This window comes from Choloepus didactylus, chromosome 1 (assembly GCF_015220235.1).
Source record: "Choloepus didactylus isolate mChoDid1 chromosome 1, mChoDid1.pri, whole genome shotgun sequence".
NCBI lineage: Eukaryota > Metazoa > Chordata > Mammalia > Pilosa > Megalonychidae > Choloepus > Choloepus didactylus.
This window is the reverse complement of record NC_051307.1, coordinates 180,500,641-180,519,095: the sequence shown is the minus strand read 5'-3', so window position 1 is coordinate 180,519,095 and position 18,455 is coordinate 180,500,641. Positions and strand designations below refer to the sequence as shown.

The following is an 18,455-nucleotide window of genomic DNA, read 5'->3' as shown; positions in this document are numbered from 1 at the left end:
TAGTAAGTGTATATTTTGTTAAAGAATGAGTATTCACGTCTCATAAAAATTGACTTTTTTTAAATTAAAATGTCCCTCATTATAAGCCCAGCAATGTGTTAAAAACACTTTTTAAAAATTGACTTTTTAAATTAAAAAAACTACCCACAACTCTGAAATTAAAAAATGATCATTTTGTATTTAAACAGAACAATGTAAATTATTGGGCTGAAACTCCATGTTTTAGCTAATCCATGGATTTTAGCAAATCCATGTTTTAGCTAATCCAGACATACATATTCTGTCCACAGTAAAAACACTCTATATACATCAACTAGGTTTTAAACATTTTACTGATCCTTCTAGATTCTGACCTAATGTTCAGAGAAGAAAGTAGGAAGGAAAGGCAGCAGGTAATGTCAGGAAGCCGTGACTAAGGGATGTTTAGTAAAAATCAGACAGAATTTATAGATCAAGGTAAAAAATGTGTACATCTAATATACCCAAACATTAAAAAATCTTTACAACTGTCAAGTTCTATTTCAGTCTGTAAGCCTGTAGAATGGAAAGGGTAATGAGGCTTGAATTAGGAGATTTGGGCTCTAGTTCTGTCTTCTACTATCCAAGGAACTTCAAGCAGGTAACCAGGCCTCACTGCAACTCTGGTTCCTAACTGTGTTGTTAAAAAAGTTCAAAAGAATGCATGCTTCAAAAACTTGTAAAGTGTCATATACATGTAAGGTAATTAACGCAACTGAGAAGTAGAAAGAATGATACAAAATATCCTTTGCTTCATTTATATATCTATATGGGAACTAGATAAATTAGATGTTTAGATAATTTTAAAACCTAAAGGAAGTACACAAAAAGTTATGCAAAAAAAGTATACAATAAAAGAATCTGAAATCACAAAACTTCAAAATCCATAAATTGCTTGGATTTGAGGGCTTTGTTGATATTTTACAAAATTATCAACTGATATTAAAGTTATAAAATCATAAATATAGTAATGCATTTACTCCATAACCAACCACAAAAGTTTTTACAGGTCATAAGTTAACAACACAATATAATGAAAATACTTCATGCTAAATCTCCTTAATGCAAAGAATTAGACTCTGGGAAGCTATCAGGTCGCAAAGGCTAGCTGCTAGGAGGTGATGGCTAGACCGCAACCATTACCAGGGAGTGGGTGTCCAGGCTTCTCCCTGTATGCTGAGCAGAGTCCTGTGGCTCTTAGGCCTCTCTCAGTCGGGGGAATGGAAGATGGAGGACTTCCCAGCAGCCCTAGATCAGGTAAGAGGGAGTCAAACTCTGTGGGACCCAAAGTAGTCCAATAATTTAGAAGAACTGGAAATTATAATGGAAAGTTAAGTGAAGGTTCAGGACAAAAAAATGAAGAAGACCATTTGATTATTATCAGGTTCATGCTGAAAGTATCTCTTTACTGCTTGGTGATTCTTAGCAGATTGTACTTAAAAAAAAAAACTTGAGTAGAGTTAACTTTTTAAACCAATGTTGAAATCTACATTTCTGAATGAACCCACCCAAAAAGAAGACTTCAACAGCAGATAAGTGACTAAGAATGAATAGCATAAGCTAAGCCTACTGTGCTGGTTTGAATCTATTATGTACCTCACAATCTAATCTTGTAGATGCAGACTTATTGTGGGTGGGATCTTTTGATTAGGTTGTTTCCATGGAGATGTGACCCACCCAATCGTAGGTGAGACTTTTGATTAGATTATTTCCATGGCGATGTGACCCCGCCCATTCAAGGTGGGTCTTAATTAGTTTATTGGCATCAACACAGACACAGACATTTGGAGGTGCAGTCAGAAAGACTCCGGAAGATGTTAAGCAAGGACTCACAGAAATAGCCAGACCCTGGAGAGAGCCAAGGGAAGCCAGGAGATGAAATCCAAAGTTTGCTCTGGAGAAGGTACGAGAGGACCCACAGATGCTTAGAGAGAGAAAGCCACTGGAATCAGAAGCTGAGAGCAATGCAACCCAGGAGCAAAGAATCAGTAGACGCCAGTCACGTGCCTTCCCAGATTACAGAGGTGTTTTGGACACCATCAGCCTTTCTTTAGGATGATCTCTTGCTGATGGCTTAGTTTGGATACTTTTATGGCCTTAGAACTATGAATTTGGGAACCAATGAACCCCCATTCTAAAAGCTGATCCATTTCTGGTATATTGCATTTCTGGTGGCTTTAGGAAACTGGAACACCTACTTATAATTATGCCTAAGAATCACTCCCAGAGAACCCTTTTTGTTCTCAGATGTGGCCTCTTTTTCTCTTCCCACCTGCAAATAAACTCACTACCCTCTTCCGTACATGAGACATGACACCCAAGGGTATAAGTCTTCCTGGCAATGTGGGACATGACTCCCAGGATGAGTCTGGCCCTGGCATTGTTGGATTGAAAATGTCTTCTGGACCAAAAGGGGAAAAAGAAATGAAACAAAATAAAGTTTCAGTGGCTAAGATATTTCAAATAGAGTCAACAGGTCATTCTGGAGGTTATTCTTAAGAATAATATAGATATTCCTTTTTAGTTTCTAGTGTATTAGAATAGCTAGAAGGAAATACTTGAATCCATTGAACTGTAATCCAGTAGACTTGACTCTCGATGATGATTGTATAATGACATAGCTTTTCTTGTCTGACCATGTGATTATGAAAACCTTGTGACTGACACTCCTTTATCCAGTGTATGGGCAGATGAGTAATAAAATAAAGACAAAAAATATATAAATAATGGGGGGGGGGAATAAGGGATACAGGATGTTTTTGGTGTTCTTTTTTTATTTTTACTTTTATTTTTATTTTCTTTATTTTGGAGTAATGAAAATGTTTTAAAATTGATTGTGGTGATGAATGCACACCATGATGATTCTATGAGCCATTGATTGCATACTTTGGATGGATTATATGGTATATGATTATATCTCAATAAAATTGCATTTAAAAAAGAAAAAGAATGAATGGCAGCTGTAATGGAGACCTCCCAATTTACAGGAGATTGAGGAATAATGGGTCCTTGAACCTGATTAGAAGCTATTTTAAAAGCAACCAAACTATAGCTATTACATTTGTTAAACTCTTTGTAAAATGTAAGAGACTCATAGCACTTTTTTTAAAGGATTACTGCCAAGCAAGATTAAATTATAAGTAGTACCTATTCTGCTCAGGGTAAAACAGTCCCAGTATTTCTAACACTTAGATCATGAAATAAAGAAATATTTTGTAGTTATTATGTGTAAGATGAGATGCTACTTTTCTAATCACATTATGCTACAATTTCTTTTTAAGCCAAATATCTTTTGGACCTGAGAGTATTCAATTTAGGTTATTACTCTACAAAACACAAATAAAATGGAGATGATTCCTAGAAAAATTATATTCCAATGGAGGAAAAAGTTTCTGTTCATTATTTAAAATGTTAAGTTACAGAAAATATTGCATTTTTAAATATTTTAAAGATGAATGATGAAAAGTATTGTTGACTCTCCAACTAACTGGGCACTTCAGTGTTTCTTCAGGTGGCATAAAGGAATTGTCTGACTTCTAGTCTGTATATCTTTGCTAAAAGTGAGTGTACCAAACTGCAGGAAAAGATGAGCATAGGCGACAGACACAGAAAACATGATTACTTCTCTCCATCTGCTACATCCATCCTCTTTTCTGACTTGCTGTGACTGAAGAAAGCTGATGCCCATTTTTTGCCCTCACAGTGACCTCAATTTGAGTTCCCAAACTGTCAACCATGCTAGTGCATTTTGCACTTCTACTTCCTGGTTTTTCACTTTCATATTGATGAGAAATTCTGAAGCACTATTTGAGGGCTTAAAGGTGGAGAGGGGGTATAAGACTAGGCAACCTGATGTCAAGGATATCAGCATTACAATAGCAGCGTACGATCAATTTTAGAATCTGTAGGTGGTGACAAGTTAAGCATACAAACAGAACAAGGTCAAATGGAAACCATTTAGATGTTGAAGTCCATTGGAGGATAAAGGGGAATTCTTACAGGACAGGTAACCTCAAGAGAAGCGCAAATACATGAAAAGGCTGATGTTATTACACATTTGTTATCCAGTGGAAATGATCTTTAATAAGATCATTAATGCCCTCAACAGAATTTTATTTCAGATGTCAAGTATTTATATCCAATAAGAAAGACATTACTTATTTTTAAACTGAGGTTTGCATGCTTAAGAGGGCAGCAAACTTTACTTGGGTCTCATTCCTAAACTAATTGTGGGAAACAAAATGGATAAGTTAGAATCATCACTAACTGGATATTATATTTGCTAAAAAAAAAAACCTGAGTTGCACCTAACTGCAGGGGTTGATGGAAAGAGGAAGTTTCCCATCTAGACTTAGACGTTTATAAGCATTTTAATCTGTATGCAATAGAGTATAAACAAGAAGTAATAAAATAATATTTTATAATACTGAAAGCACCTAACAGAAAATCTTTTTTTATAAATTTATATATTATATATTAAAAGCTTCACTGAATTGGCTTGTTAACTTAAAGGCATTGTTTTCTTACTAAACTGAACTATAATATATTAGAATGTGAATATATTTTCTACAAATTAATTTTCATACTTACGAGAAAGACTTGGAAAACTTCTGTGCAAATATACTCAAGTAGTATCCAATATAGAGCCCCAGATGCTGTGTGGTAGTGTGTCTTACTATGCTAAATGAGCAATGCATTGTTATTCTTTCCTTTTAACTTCTGGACTCTTTCTAGCTGAACACAATGCCATTTGAATAATTTTAAAAATCAAAGCTGCTTAAATATTGTGGAGATAGTTTTTCCCTTCCAAGTGTATTCAGATGTGCCTTCCTGCCTCCACATATACAGGCAAAATCCAAAGCAAGAGGCTGTGTATGTGTTTTCATAGGTACATAAATATATGCTTGTGTCTTAATGTGGAGGTAGGTCTTTCTACCATAATTTGATTTTCCTTGGAGCTTGCCCATAGACAGTAAAGGTGCTATTCTCTTGATAATTATTTATTTTTTCTTATATAAATGTTAAATAGGCATTTCTAGATTCTGAATCAGTCTGTTTTTAGTTTTTTGGCTTTGTTTGAGAGGGTCAGTTCTTCTGAGAGAGAATAACTCAGATGTTGACAAGATTGAGTTTCTGGGACTTCAAAGCTGGGTGTTAAGCCACAGGCCGGAGAGATTTGACCCAGATAATGTTATACTGTTAAGTATCTCTACAGACAGCTAGCTGTTTTTTCCACTCAAAATTTCAACATTTATAAAATTGCTTAACCAAGAGCTGATATTTGACTGTTTCTAGTAGGTGCACTCTATCTTTATAGTCTATTGCAAACATACTGTCATCTTTCTGTGTATTGTGCTACTGAATAAGCAATAACTCGGTTTGAGCTTGTTAGTATGTATTTTCAGTCTGTGCTCATTTGTTATTAGTAAAGAGGAATATAGGTGACTACTTAGCCAAACACTAGCTCTTTCCAATTAGTAAGAAGGTAGATATGAATGCATTTTGCAGGCATCTTGCTGGCCCTAATCATAGATTAGAGATAATTTAGGGACTGGAGTAAAACCTTTTTCAGTTGTAGCTTCAATTCCTAACCTTAGTTACCAATACAAAACTGCAAATTTCTAACGTAATACTTCAGACATAATGACAAAAAACTAATCTATTTCTTGGATTAGAGTTATTGAGACTTCAGAATTTCCATTAGAAAATACAAACAATCTGATTCCAAAATGCTAGTTTTAGATATAAAAAATGATATGGGACAAATATCTTCATAAAAAACCTCACAAAATGGGTTTTCACATTCATGTCTTTTAAAATATTTGTTCTTATATAATTATCTAGTCATTGATGTCTATTCTAATTATTACATGAAAGTCATAATATAATTTTCTTTGTAATATTATCACATTTGATCCCTAGAAAAGCCCTCAGTAACATTGGGCAAATATCTCAAGACAGATAGGCCATATTTGCAAAGACAGTGAGTGACAGAACAAGAACACAAATCTAGGGTTTACTTGAAGGCCTGAGGAGTGTGTATGTATATACATACATGTGTGTGTGTGTTGAAGTAAGCCCATCATAGTCTCTATATGAAAGTATACATCTTATTTTCTTCTTAGAGAATACTGGGCATGAATAAATCCAAGGTAATAAAAGCCAGAGTATCCTAGCTTTGAGAACGTTACGTAGGAGAATGTAATATAAAATAGTAAGTGATTCTGGGAAGATAGTAGCAACGGTGGTTTAGTCTCAGAATCTCTTGAAAGTCCCCCATAAATACAGATAGAGTAACTATTACCATAATCTGACAAACAATATTTAAAACAAAACTAAGTGACAAGCTATCCACATGAATACCAAAATAGAAGCAGGCAGGTACAAACTAATGACAGCTACAGGATCACATATTTTTAGTATCCATGTGAGAGGAAGCAGGATGGGAAGGGGAAGGCAATCAGAGGTCTGATGGCTTTGAGAAAGGAGAATCTCAAAATTGACAACAGGTACTCACTGGAAAGTGCAGTTGGTCAAATAGAGAATAGCAACGAAAACTGGGAGGAAGAATCACAATCAAAGCTGAAAGTGTTGGAGCAGTCTGGGCCCTATGAATACTTAAAGTTAATCAATAAAGCTCCTTTCAAAGACAAAAACCCACACTGATGAGAAACTGCTGGGAGTATAATCCAAATTGAGGAAGACGTGTCCAATAACAACAAAGGAAAAAGAAAGTACAAATAAAAGTGGGGGAGGAAAACAGTCAGGAAATCTCAGAAAATACAAGTCCATATTTTTGATACTTTGAGAAAGCAACAGAGGATGGTTTTTTTGTTTTTGTTCTTTTTTTTTTTTTAGCTACAACAAAGCTAAAAAAAAAAAATCTATTCTGCAATTTCTGGTTCCAGACAAGATGAAGTAGACAAACTTCTCTATTCTTCCCTCTAAGTATACCTAAAAATCCTGGGTTTTATATACAAAGCAAATAGTAGAAGACTCTGAAAGATGAAAAAAGTGATACCAAAGATAGACAAAGAAGATCCACCATAAGTAATATTTGAACCCCCCTCCAAATCAAAGCAAATGGAACAGAACAAATATAACACATTCAATTTAAGAAAACTTAACTGAAATAAAAAAGACTTGAAACTATATGCTCCAAGTGCCCACTGCATACCTTGGAAAATCACCCCAGATTGGGAAACACTTAGATATATACTAGTAAAACTACAGAAATTTAGAGAAAAAAAAATTATTTTAGGCATCCATGCAACAATTGCAAACTACACATTCTTTTCACCTGCACATGAAATTCACAGGATAGGACATGCTGGGTCATAAAATAAGAGTCAGTGGAACTGACTACAGTAATTTAACTCAGTAACCATAAGATATTTAAAAAATCCCCAAATATTTGGTAATTTATAAATACACTTTCAAATAACTCATTTCAAAGATGAAATCACAAAGAAAATTAGGAAATATTTAAAACTGAATGACAATAAAATATAGCAGTGAATATTTGTGGGAATGTAGCTAAAGCAGTGCTTTGAGAGAAATTTAGAGACTTAATTGCTTATATTGGGGGAAAAGTATTTAAATTCAGTGACTTAAGATTCCAATCTAAGAAACTAGAAAAAAAGTATAAATTAAAAACAAAGAAATAGGGGCAAGAATGAGATCAGAAAATCAATAAATATAAATCAAGCAAACAATAGAGAAAATCAACAAATCTAAGAGTTGATTTTTTAAGATTACTAAAATTCATAAACCTAGTAACATTAAACCTTACTTAATATAAAACAACAACAAACACCTTACCTTGGCCAATTTTGTAATTTTACCAAAACCAGGCTTCCAAGAGGGAGCTGTGAATAGACAATCTTAAATCCACTCTGATGAAGCTGAGACTCTTCAGGAAAGTCTTCTTCAGAAATAGCACATCTGTTATATTTCAGATCAGTGTTCATGAAGCAGTACCATGGTTCATTGTGATCAACTTTAGCTGCATCCTCACTTGACAGCAATCTCCATTTCAAACAACTTTCATTCTCACATTGAACCCACACTTTGTTTACGTACATGTTGTTTTCCACTGAGGAATCCATTGTAGCGTTACAATAGTCTACAATTATTTCACCATCCAATTTTTCTTTTCCCATAAATGCATTTAATCTGGAAAATAAATAAGAAGAAAACAAAAGAATAAGGATTCAAGAGTATAAGGAGAGAAAATTCAAACCAAAATTGGAGAAATAACTCTCTAATATCTTCTTTATCCACACCCTCTCTATACTAGAGAAATTATACATACTGAGCATGTTATGTTTCTACTTACTCACCAACAAGGGAACATAAAATGCTCCAAGATTAACAATAAAAAGTATGACAGAGTAGAAAAGAAGTAGACAGACTTGTAGGATTAAGCCTCCAACATCTAGCTTTAATAATAATAGTTACATGTATGCTAATAAAATAATGTAACAAAAATACAAGTAAAATTATTAGCAGCTTCTTTTTTTTCATTAAATTCAGTTTTATTGAAATACATTCACACACCATACCATCATCCATGTATACAATCCACTGTCCGCAGTATGATAACATAGTTATGTGTTCATCACCACAATCTATCTCTGAACATTTTCCTTACATCAGAAAGAACCAGAACAAGAATAAAAAATAAAAGTGAACAAAGAACACCCAAATCATCCCCCCATCCCACCCCATTTGTTTAGCAGCTTCTTCTGCAATCAAAACTATTTCTTAAAAATATGAGTTAGTAGAACACTGCTACATAAGTGTAAGCACCAGTTAAAGTAGCCCTTAATTCATGAGTTAATAGAATACAGTAAGTGTAAGCACCATTTAAAGTAGCCCTTAATTAATGAGTTACTCACATATTTAGAAATTCACTTACTATGTGTGTATCAAACTTACTTATTGCTTTAGGAAGAAATTTGCCAATATATTTAATAGCAATAAAATATTCACAACTTTTGACCTATGAACACCACTCATGAAAATCTAAAGGAAATAAACTTAAAAGGAAACAACTTATACATACACAGACCAAAAATATTCATTGGGGCATTGTTTCTCATACAAAAAAACTGGAAAAATCTAAAAACAGGAAGAACCAAACCTAGCAGAAAAAAACTATAAAATTTTGCTGATACTATATTTTGTTTTTGTTTTTTCATTCAGTTAATTCTTTAGCAGGCCTGGCAACTTATAAGAAGCAAGTCTGCAATATGGATTGCAACTGAGGAGAATCGAGTTTTTCTCTACTCTCTTGGTTATTAGACAGTAGCATAGGAGTGGTTGAGTCCAGACTTTGGAGCCAGAACCTGGCTCTTCTACTTACTAGTTGTACGCCCTTAGGCAAGTCATTTAGCTTTGCTGGCTATGCACTTCACATTTGGTGTATCTTCCTCGTGTGTGTGTGTGTGTGTGTGTGTGTGTGTGTGTGTGTGTGTGTGTGTGTCTGTGTGTTACAGATATGTTTCTTTTTTTTTTTTTAATTGCCAATCCTTAAATCTTGTTTTACTATGCTGGTAGAACAGGTACAGTATCTAATACAAGTTGTAAGATTGGACATCTTTTTCTAATTTTAATGAGAATGCTTCTAAAGTTTTACTACTAAATCTAAAGTGTGTTTCATTTTTTGTAGATATCATTAAAAGGTTACAAAAGAAGTTTTCCTTCAATTACAGCTTACTAAGAGGATCTTTTTTTTGTTAATCATGCAGTGGTGTTTTACTGAATGCTTGTTCTGCATATATGCAGATGAACATATGATTTTTCTTTTTAAATATGTTAACTGGGATATCATATTAATGATAAACTATATGCCCATTTTGGATCAACTTTAGTCATGTGTTGTGATTTTTTTCTTTAATATACATAGCTATATTCAGTTTATTAATACTTATTCATGATTTTTCATATGTTTACAGATGAGATTGTCCTTTCAATTTCACTCCCCTTTTGCCTTTGCCTAGTTTTGATAAAAAGATTATAATTAACTCATAAAATGAAAGAATGGGTCCTTTTTTTCCGAAGAAGTTTGCCTAAAAGAGGAATTTTCTTATATTGTCATATACGTGTGAATTTTAATATCTCATTTTGTTCCTCTTTTTCACTCTTAATATTGTTTATGTTTTCTCTGTTTTTTCTTCCTTCACCTTGTTGGAGTTTTTTTTTTTTTTTTTTTAACAAATTAGTGTTTGGTTTGCGTTTCCTCACTTATTTTCCGGAATTCTAATTAATAGCTTCACTTTTCTTTATTCCTTCCTTCTACTTTCTTTGGCTATTCTTTGTGGTTCCCTTTTTTTTTTCTCATCTTGAGTTGATGCCTAATTAATTCATTTTCAGTCTTTTCTAATACATGCATTTGAAGCTATACACTTCCCTCTTGCTATTCAGTTGTAAATATTTGGCACATGAATTACTTTTTTTAACTTCAGAAGGTATGAGTATTTGGGATTTTTTTTTTATTACTGATTTTTAATGTAATTGGACTGTGGTCAGAGTGTGAGCTGTGTACTGTTGATTTATTGGTATTTGCTTGATTTGTAACTCAGTGTTACATGTGAGTATTTTCTATTTGTTGGGTGTAAGTATCTACATTTAACCATTATACCAAACTTTATACCAACCATTATAAACTAAGTTTTGTGCAGTTTAAGACTTTTCTATCCATACCAAACAATGGATCTATACAATTACTAAGAGGGCTATGCTGAAATTTCCCATAACAATTTTGGAATTGTCAGTTTTATCCTTTTAATTCTTTTTTTGCTCTTAGTTCTTTTCTTTGAGGCAATATTATTACATGTATACAGGATCATATTTGTTATATCTTGCCAATAAATAATAATAATTACAATTATTATTATGTAATGATGCAATTGATTCCCAATAACACTGTATGCCTTAAAACCTACCTGGTCCATTATTGACATAGCAATTAAAAGAGCCATTACATTTTTTTAATGCATTTTTTAATTGTGAACTTTAACATGTATAACTAACAGTGATAACTTTCAAAGCACAATTTAACAAGTAGTTAGAGAGCAAATGTCAAAGAATATCATGGGTCACAGTTGCACAACTTCAGCTATTTCCATTATTGTAAAATATGACATGCATAGAGAAAGGTGTTAACTTCTGATGTACAGCTCAACAAGTAATTATATAGGTAGTTTCAAAAATTGTTATGGGTTAAGTTCCACAGTTTCAGTTCTTTCCTTATCATGCAATATAGGGCATATACAAAAAGGTGAAGACTTTCAAAGAACAATTCAATGAATAGCTGTAGAGCAAATTTCAAAGGATGTTACAGGTTCTAGTTCCACCATGTCATTTACCTCCTTCCAGCTATTCCAACACCCCAGAATCTAAAAAAATATATATATACACATATATATTTATATAAAGTTTCAGTATTCTTAAACTTTGTTAAATCTTATCTTGTTTGTTGCTACCCCTTCCTCTCAATCTCTTTCTCCATCTTCAGGGGTATCTGGGCAGTGAGCACCCTAACTTGTTCATATTGAAAGGGGGTGTTGACTGTATGGGGAAGGGGGCTACATCTAATCATTGATCTTAAAGAGGCTGTTGCCTCTGGGTTTTAGGACCTGTCTGGCATAGAAACACTCTGGTGGACTTAAGTTTCTGAGAGATAAAACTTAGTGAGTAAATCCTTTATAGAATCTCAGGGAGGTACCTAGGTATTTGGGGACTACTTTTGGTAGGCATGGCATACTGTGTTCATTTGGAATGTCTAGCCAGAGCTTGCATAAGAGAAATTTCCAAGATAGCCTTCCGACTCTATTTGGGATCTCTCAGCCACTGTGACCTCAGCTTGTTACCTTTCTTTTTTTCCCACTTTTGGTCAAGTAGGCATTTTCAATCCCTCACTGCCAGGGCCAGGCTCATTCCCGGGAGTCATGTACCATGTCACCAGGGAGATTCATTCCCCTGAGAGTCATATCCCTTGTAGTGGGGAGGTTAATAAATTTATTTGCTGAGTTGGGCTTAGAGAGAGAAAGGCCACATCTGAGCAACAAAAGAGGTTCCCTGGAATGTGCCTCTTAGGCATAATTTTAGGAGGGCTCATCCTCCCATTTATATAGCCCTAAGTTACACAAGAGCAAGCCTCAAGTCAAGGGCTTGATTTATTAAGTAGTGGGTTCCTAATTTCACTTAATATGTATTCTATCCCAGGCTAAACGGTCAGTTTCTTACATTATCTTCACTTAGTTGTATAATCTTCATCACTCTCAACTTTAAACAATTATAATACATCCCAGAGGTCTTATCAGCTGCTAATTCTCATCCCTAGTATTAGTGTAGTGTTGGTCACCCCATTATCATATCTGTTCACATTACATTATCACTCCCCTTCAATGGCTTCTGTCTAACTCTAGGTCCCCTCAATTCTACATTATAAGACATTTATTTTACATTTTTCACAGAGTTCACATTAGTGGTAACATACAATATCTCCTTTTGTGTCTGGGTTATTTCACTCAGCATTATATCTTCAAGGTTCATCCATGTTGTCATATGTTTCAGGACTTTGTTCCTTCTTACCATTGCATAGTATTCCATTGTGTGTATCTACCACATTTTATTTATCCACTCATCTGTTGTAGGACATTTGCATTGTTTCCACCTCTTGAAAATTGTAAACAATGCTGTTATGAACATTGGTGTGGAAATATCTGTTTGTGTTACTGCTTTCAGATCTTCATAGGGTAACTCAATATATAGTTTTCTGAGGAAATGCCAAAGTGTCTTCTGGAGTGGCTGTACCATTACACAGTCCCACCAGCAATGAATAAGAGTTCCAATTTCTCCACAACCTCTCCAGTATTTATTGTTTCCTGTTTTTTTAATGGCAGCCATTCTTATGTGAGATATCTCATTGTGGTCTTGATTTGCATCTCCCTAATAGCTAGTGAAGATTAACATTTTTTCATGTTTTTTAGCCATTTTTATTCCTCTTTGGAGAAATGTCTTTTCATATCTTTTGCCCATTTTATAATTGGGCTGTTCGTACTATTGTCGTTGAGTTGCAGGACTTTGTATATATGCAAGATATCACACTCTTATCAGATACATGGCTTCCAAATATTTTCTCCCATTGCATTGGCTGCCTCTTCACCTTTTTGACAAATTCTTTTGAGGTACAGAAGCTTTTGATTTTGAGGAGTTTCCATTTATCTACTTTTACTTTCATTGCTTGTGCTTTGGGTGTAAGTTCCAAGAAGTGACCTCCTAATAGCAGGTCTTGGTTTGTTTCCCTACATTGTCTTCTAGTAGTTTTATGGTACTATCTCTTATTTTGAAGTCTTTAACCCACCTTGAGTTAATTTTTGTATAGGATGTGAGGTAGGGGTCCTCTTTCATTGTTTTGGTATGGATATCCTGTTCTTCCAGACCCATTTGTTGAACAGACTGCTCTGTCCCAGCTCAGTGGACTTGGGGGCCTTATGAAAAATCAGTAGACCATAGATCTGGGGGGTCTACTTCTGAACTCTCAATATGATTCCATTGTTCAATATGTCTATCTTTGTGCCAATACCATGCTGTTTCTACTATTCTGGCTTTATAGTAGGTTTCAAAGCCAGGAAGTGTAAGTCCTCCCACTTTGTTTTCTTTTTTTTCTAATATTTTTGGCAATTCAAGGCAACTTTCCCTTCCAAATAAATTTGATAACTGGCTTTTCCAAGTCTGCAAAGTAGGTTGTTGGAATTTTCATTGGAATTGCACTGAATCTGTAGATCAGTTTGGGTAGGATTGATATCTTAATGACATTTAGCCTTTGTATCCATGAACACAGAATATCTTTCCATCTCTTTAGGTCCCCTTTTATTTCTTTTCATAAAGTTATGTAATTTTCTGTATAGAGGTCTTCTGCATCCTTGTTTAAGTTTATTCTGAGGTACTTGATTTTTTTAGTTGCTAATTGTGAATGGAATCTTTCTTTTGAGTATCTCCTCTATTAGGTCATTTCTAGTGTATAAGAACATTACTGACTTACGTGGATTAATCCTGTATCCTGTCTATTTGTTGAATTTGTTTATTAGCTCAAGTAGCTGTGTCATCAATTTCTCAGGGTTTTCCAAATATAAGATCATATCATCTGCAAATAATGACAGTTTTACTTCTTCTTTTCCAATTTGGATGCCTTTTATTTCTTGGTCTTGCTGAATTGCTCTGGCTAGAACTTCTAGCAAAATACTGAATAATAGTGGTGACAGCATGTATCCTTGTCTTGTTCCCAATCTTAGAGGGAAGGCTTTCAGTCTCTCACCATTGAGTTCCATCCTGCCTGTGGGTTTTTCATATATGCCCTTTATCATATTGAGGAAGCTTCCTTCAATTCCTACCTTTTGAAGTGATTTTATCAAAAAAGAATGTGGAATATTCTTGAATGCTTTTTCAGCATTTGTTGAGATGATCATTTGATTTTTCCCTTTCAATGTGTTAATGTGTTGTATTACATTGATTGATTTTCTTATGTTGAATCCCCCTTGCATTCTTGGAATGAACTACACTTGGTCGTAGTGCTATGATTCTTCAAATGTGTGTTTGGATTCTATTTGCAAGTATTTTGTTGAGAATTTTTGCATTCCTGTATTTTTGGGGAGATTGGCCTGTAGTTTTCCTTTCCTATAGAATCTTTATCTGGTTTTGGTATTAGAGTGATGTTGGCTTCATAAAATGAGTTAGGCAGTATTCCATTTTCTTCAATTTTTTTGAAAGACTTTGAGTAGGAAGGGTGTCAGTTCTTTTTGGAAAGTTTGATAGAATTTCACTGTGCAGCCATCTGGCCCTAGGTTTTATTTGTAGGAAGGTTTTTGATGACTGATTGGATCTCTTTACTTGTGATTGGTTTGTTGAGGTCTTCTATTTCTTCTCTGATCAGTCTAGGTTGTTCATGTGTTTCCAGGAAATTATCCATTTCCTCTAAATTGTCTAGTTTGTTGGTGTACATTTGTTCATAGTATCCTCTTAGGATTTTTTAAATTTCTTCAGGATCTGAAGTAATGTCCCCCCTTCTCATTTATTATTTTGTTTATTTGGGTCTTCTCTCTTTTTGAATTTTTCAGTCTAGCTAAGGGTTTGTCAATCTTGATCTTCTCAGAGAACCAACTTTTGGTTTTATTGATTCTATTTGTTGTTGTTGTTGTTGTTGTTGTTGTTGTTCTCCATGTCATTTATTTCTGCTTTAATCCTTGTTATTTCTTTCCTTCTCCTTGCTTTAAGAGTAGTTTGCTTTCATTTAATAGCTTCTTAAGTTGTTCCATTAGTTCTTTGATTTTAGCTCTTTCTTCCTTTTTAATGTATGCATTTAGAGCTACAAATTTCCCCCTCAATACCACTTTTGCTACATCCCTTAAGTTTTGATATGTTGTGTTCTCATTTTCATTTGTCTCTAGATATTTAGCAGTTTCTTTGGCAATTTCTTCTTTGACCCACTGATTATTTAGGAGTGTGTTGTTTAACCTCCATATATTTGTGAATGTTCTATATCTCTGATGGTGAATGACTTCTAGTTGCATTCCATTCTGGTCATTCCAATGTGCTTTGAATAATTTCAATATTTTAAAATGTATTGTGGCTTGTTTTATTCCCCATCATATGACGTATCATGGAGAAAGTTCCATGAGCACTAGAGAAGAATGTATATCCTGGTAATTTTGGGATGTAATGCTCTATATGTCTGTTAAGTCCAATTCATTGATCACATTGTTTAGGTTCTCAGTTTCCTTATTTGTTCTCTGTCTGGTTGTTGTCTATAGGAAAAAGTGGCATATTGAAGTCTCCCACGATTATTGTGGAAACATCTATTGCTTCCTTCAGCCAATGTTTGTCTCATGTACTTTGAAGCTCCTTGATTGGGTGCATAAACATTTTGATTGCTATTCTTCTTGGTGAATTGTCCCTTTTATTAGTATATAGTGTCCTTCTTTGTCTCTTATGAGATCCTTGCATTTAAAGTCTATTTTATCCAATTTTAGTATTGCTACCCCTGCTTTCTTTTGGCTGTAGCTTGCACGGAATATTTTTTTCCATCGTTTCACTTTCAATCGATCTGTGTCTCTGGGTCTAAGATGAGTCTCTTGTAAACAGCATATTGATAGCTCATATTTTAAATCCATTATGCAAATTTATATCTTTTAATTGGTGAGTTTAATCCATTCATATTCAATGTTACTACTGTGAAGGCAGTTCTCTTGAATCAGCCATCTTATCCTTTGGTTTTTATTTGTCAGATCTATTTTTTCCCTCTCTCTATTTCCATTTTCAATTAGTTACCATTAATAATACTCTTCAGTTCTGCACCCTTCTCCAGACTTCTCTCTCCTGTCTTTTTTTCTCAGCTGGTAGAGCTCCCTTTACTATTTCTGGTAGGGTAAGTCTCTTGTTAACAAATTCTCTCAGCATTTGTTTGTCTGTGAAAATTTGAAGCTCTCCCTCAATTTGAAGGAGAGCTTTGCTGGATAAAGAATACCTGGCTGGCAATTTTTCTCTTTCAGAATTTTAAATATGTCACACCACTGCCTTCTTTCATATGTTGAAATTGAATTGCCCATTCTGTATTATATCTTGCCTTTTTCATCAAATGATATGCTGTGAACATTTTTCCATTACATTGAATATGCTTCCACAATATGATTTTTTTTTATTTATTTATTGTATTTATTTTCTCACTCGTCTGTCCATACACTAGATAAAGGGAGTGCCAGTTGTTTTTCACAATTACACAGTCACACTGTAAAAGTTATACAGTTATACAATCATCTTTTTTTTATCTTCATTTTATTGAGATATATTCACATACCACGCAGTCATACAAAACAAATCGTACTTTCGATTGTTTACAGTACCATTACATAGTTGTACATTCATCACCTAAATCAATCCCTGACACCTTCATTAGCACACACACAAAAATAACAAGAATAATAATTAGAGTGAAAAACAGCAATTGAAGTAAAAAAGAACACTGGGTACCTTTGTCTGTTTGTTTCCTTCCCCTATTTTTCTACTCATCCATCCATAAACTAGACAAAGTGGAGTGTGGTCCTTATGGCTTTCCCAATCCCATTGTCACCCCTCATAAGCTACATTTTTATACAACTGTCTTCGAGATTCATGGGTTCTGGGTTGTAGTTTGATAGTTTCAGGTATCCACCACCAGCTACCCCAATTCTTTAGAACCTAAAAAGGGTTGTCTAAAGTGTGCGTAAGAGTGCCCACCAGAGTGACCTCTCGGCTCCTTTGGGAATCTCTCTGCGACTGAAGTTTATTTCATTTCCTTTCACATCCCCCTTTTGGTCAAGAAGATGTTCTCCGTCCCACGATGCCAAGTCTACATTCCTCCCCGGGAGTCATATTCCACGTTGCCAGGGAGATTCACTCCCCTGGGTGTCTGATCCCACGTAGGGGGGAGGGCAGTGATTTCACCTTTCAAGTTGGCTTAGCCAGAGAGAGAAGGCCACATCTGAGCAACAAAGAGGCATTCGGGAGGAGGCTCTTAGGCACAACCATAGGGAGGCCTAGCCTCTCCTTTGCAGCAACCGTCTTCCCAAGGGTAAAACCTATGGTAAGGGCTCAACCCATCAAACCACCAGTCCCCTATGTCTGTGGTCATGTTAGCAACCATGGAGGTGGGGTAGGCGAATACCCCTGCATTCTCCACAGGCTCCTCAAGGGGGCACTACATCTTTTTTTTTCCTTGTTTTTCTTTTTTTTTTTTTTTTAACTTTCCCTTCTTTTTTAAATCAACTGTATGAAAAAAAAGTTAAAAAGAAAACAAACATACAATAAAAGAACATTTCAAAGAGACCATAACAAGGGAGTAAGAAAAAGACAACTAACCTAAGATAACTGCTTAACTTCCAACATGTTCCTACTTTACCCCAAGAAAGTTACCTAATATAGCAACATTTCTGTGAACTTGTTCCTACTATATCCATCAGAAATTAACAGACCATACTCATTCCTGGGCATCCCCAGAACGTTAAATAGCTTATCTGTTCTTCTTGGATTATTGATCCCCCTTCCTTAATTGTTTTCTATTGCTAGTTCCCCTACATTCTACATTATAAACCATTTGTTTTACATTTTTCAAAGTTCACATTAGTGGTAGCATATAATATTTCTCTTTTTGTGCCTGGCTTATTTCGCTCAGCATTATGTCTTCAAGGTTCATCCATGTTGTCATATGGTTCATGAGATCGTTCCTTCTTACTGCCGCGTAGTATTCCATCGTGTGTATCTACCACATTTTATTTATCCACTCATCTGTTGAAGGACATTTGGGTTGTTTCCATCTCTTGGCAATTGTGAATAATGCTGCTATGAACACTGGAGTGCAGATATCTGTTCGTGTCACTGCTTTCCGATCTTCCAGG

General features: G+C 34.7%; 1 protein-coding gene across 4 annotated transcripts in view; it reads right to left on the bottom strand.

Moving 5' to 3' along the window:
* The window catches only part of ZCWPW2 (zinc finger CW-type and PWWP domain containing 2), a 191,464-nt gene that overhangs the window by 100,487 nt on the left and 72,522 nt on the right, over nucleotides 1-18,455 (bottom strand). For all 4 annotated transcript variants that reach the window (XM_037846234.1, XM_037846215.1, XM_037846241.1 and 1 more), the window contains exon 2: nucleotides 7,840-8,193. In XM_037846234.1, the coding sequence (XP_037702162.1) occupies nucleotides 7,840-8,180 (341 nt within the window). In that variant the 5' untranslated portion in view covers nucleotides 8,181-8,193. The remainder of the gene's footprint in view (nucleotides 1-7,839; nucleotides 8,194-18,455) is intronic.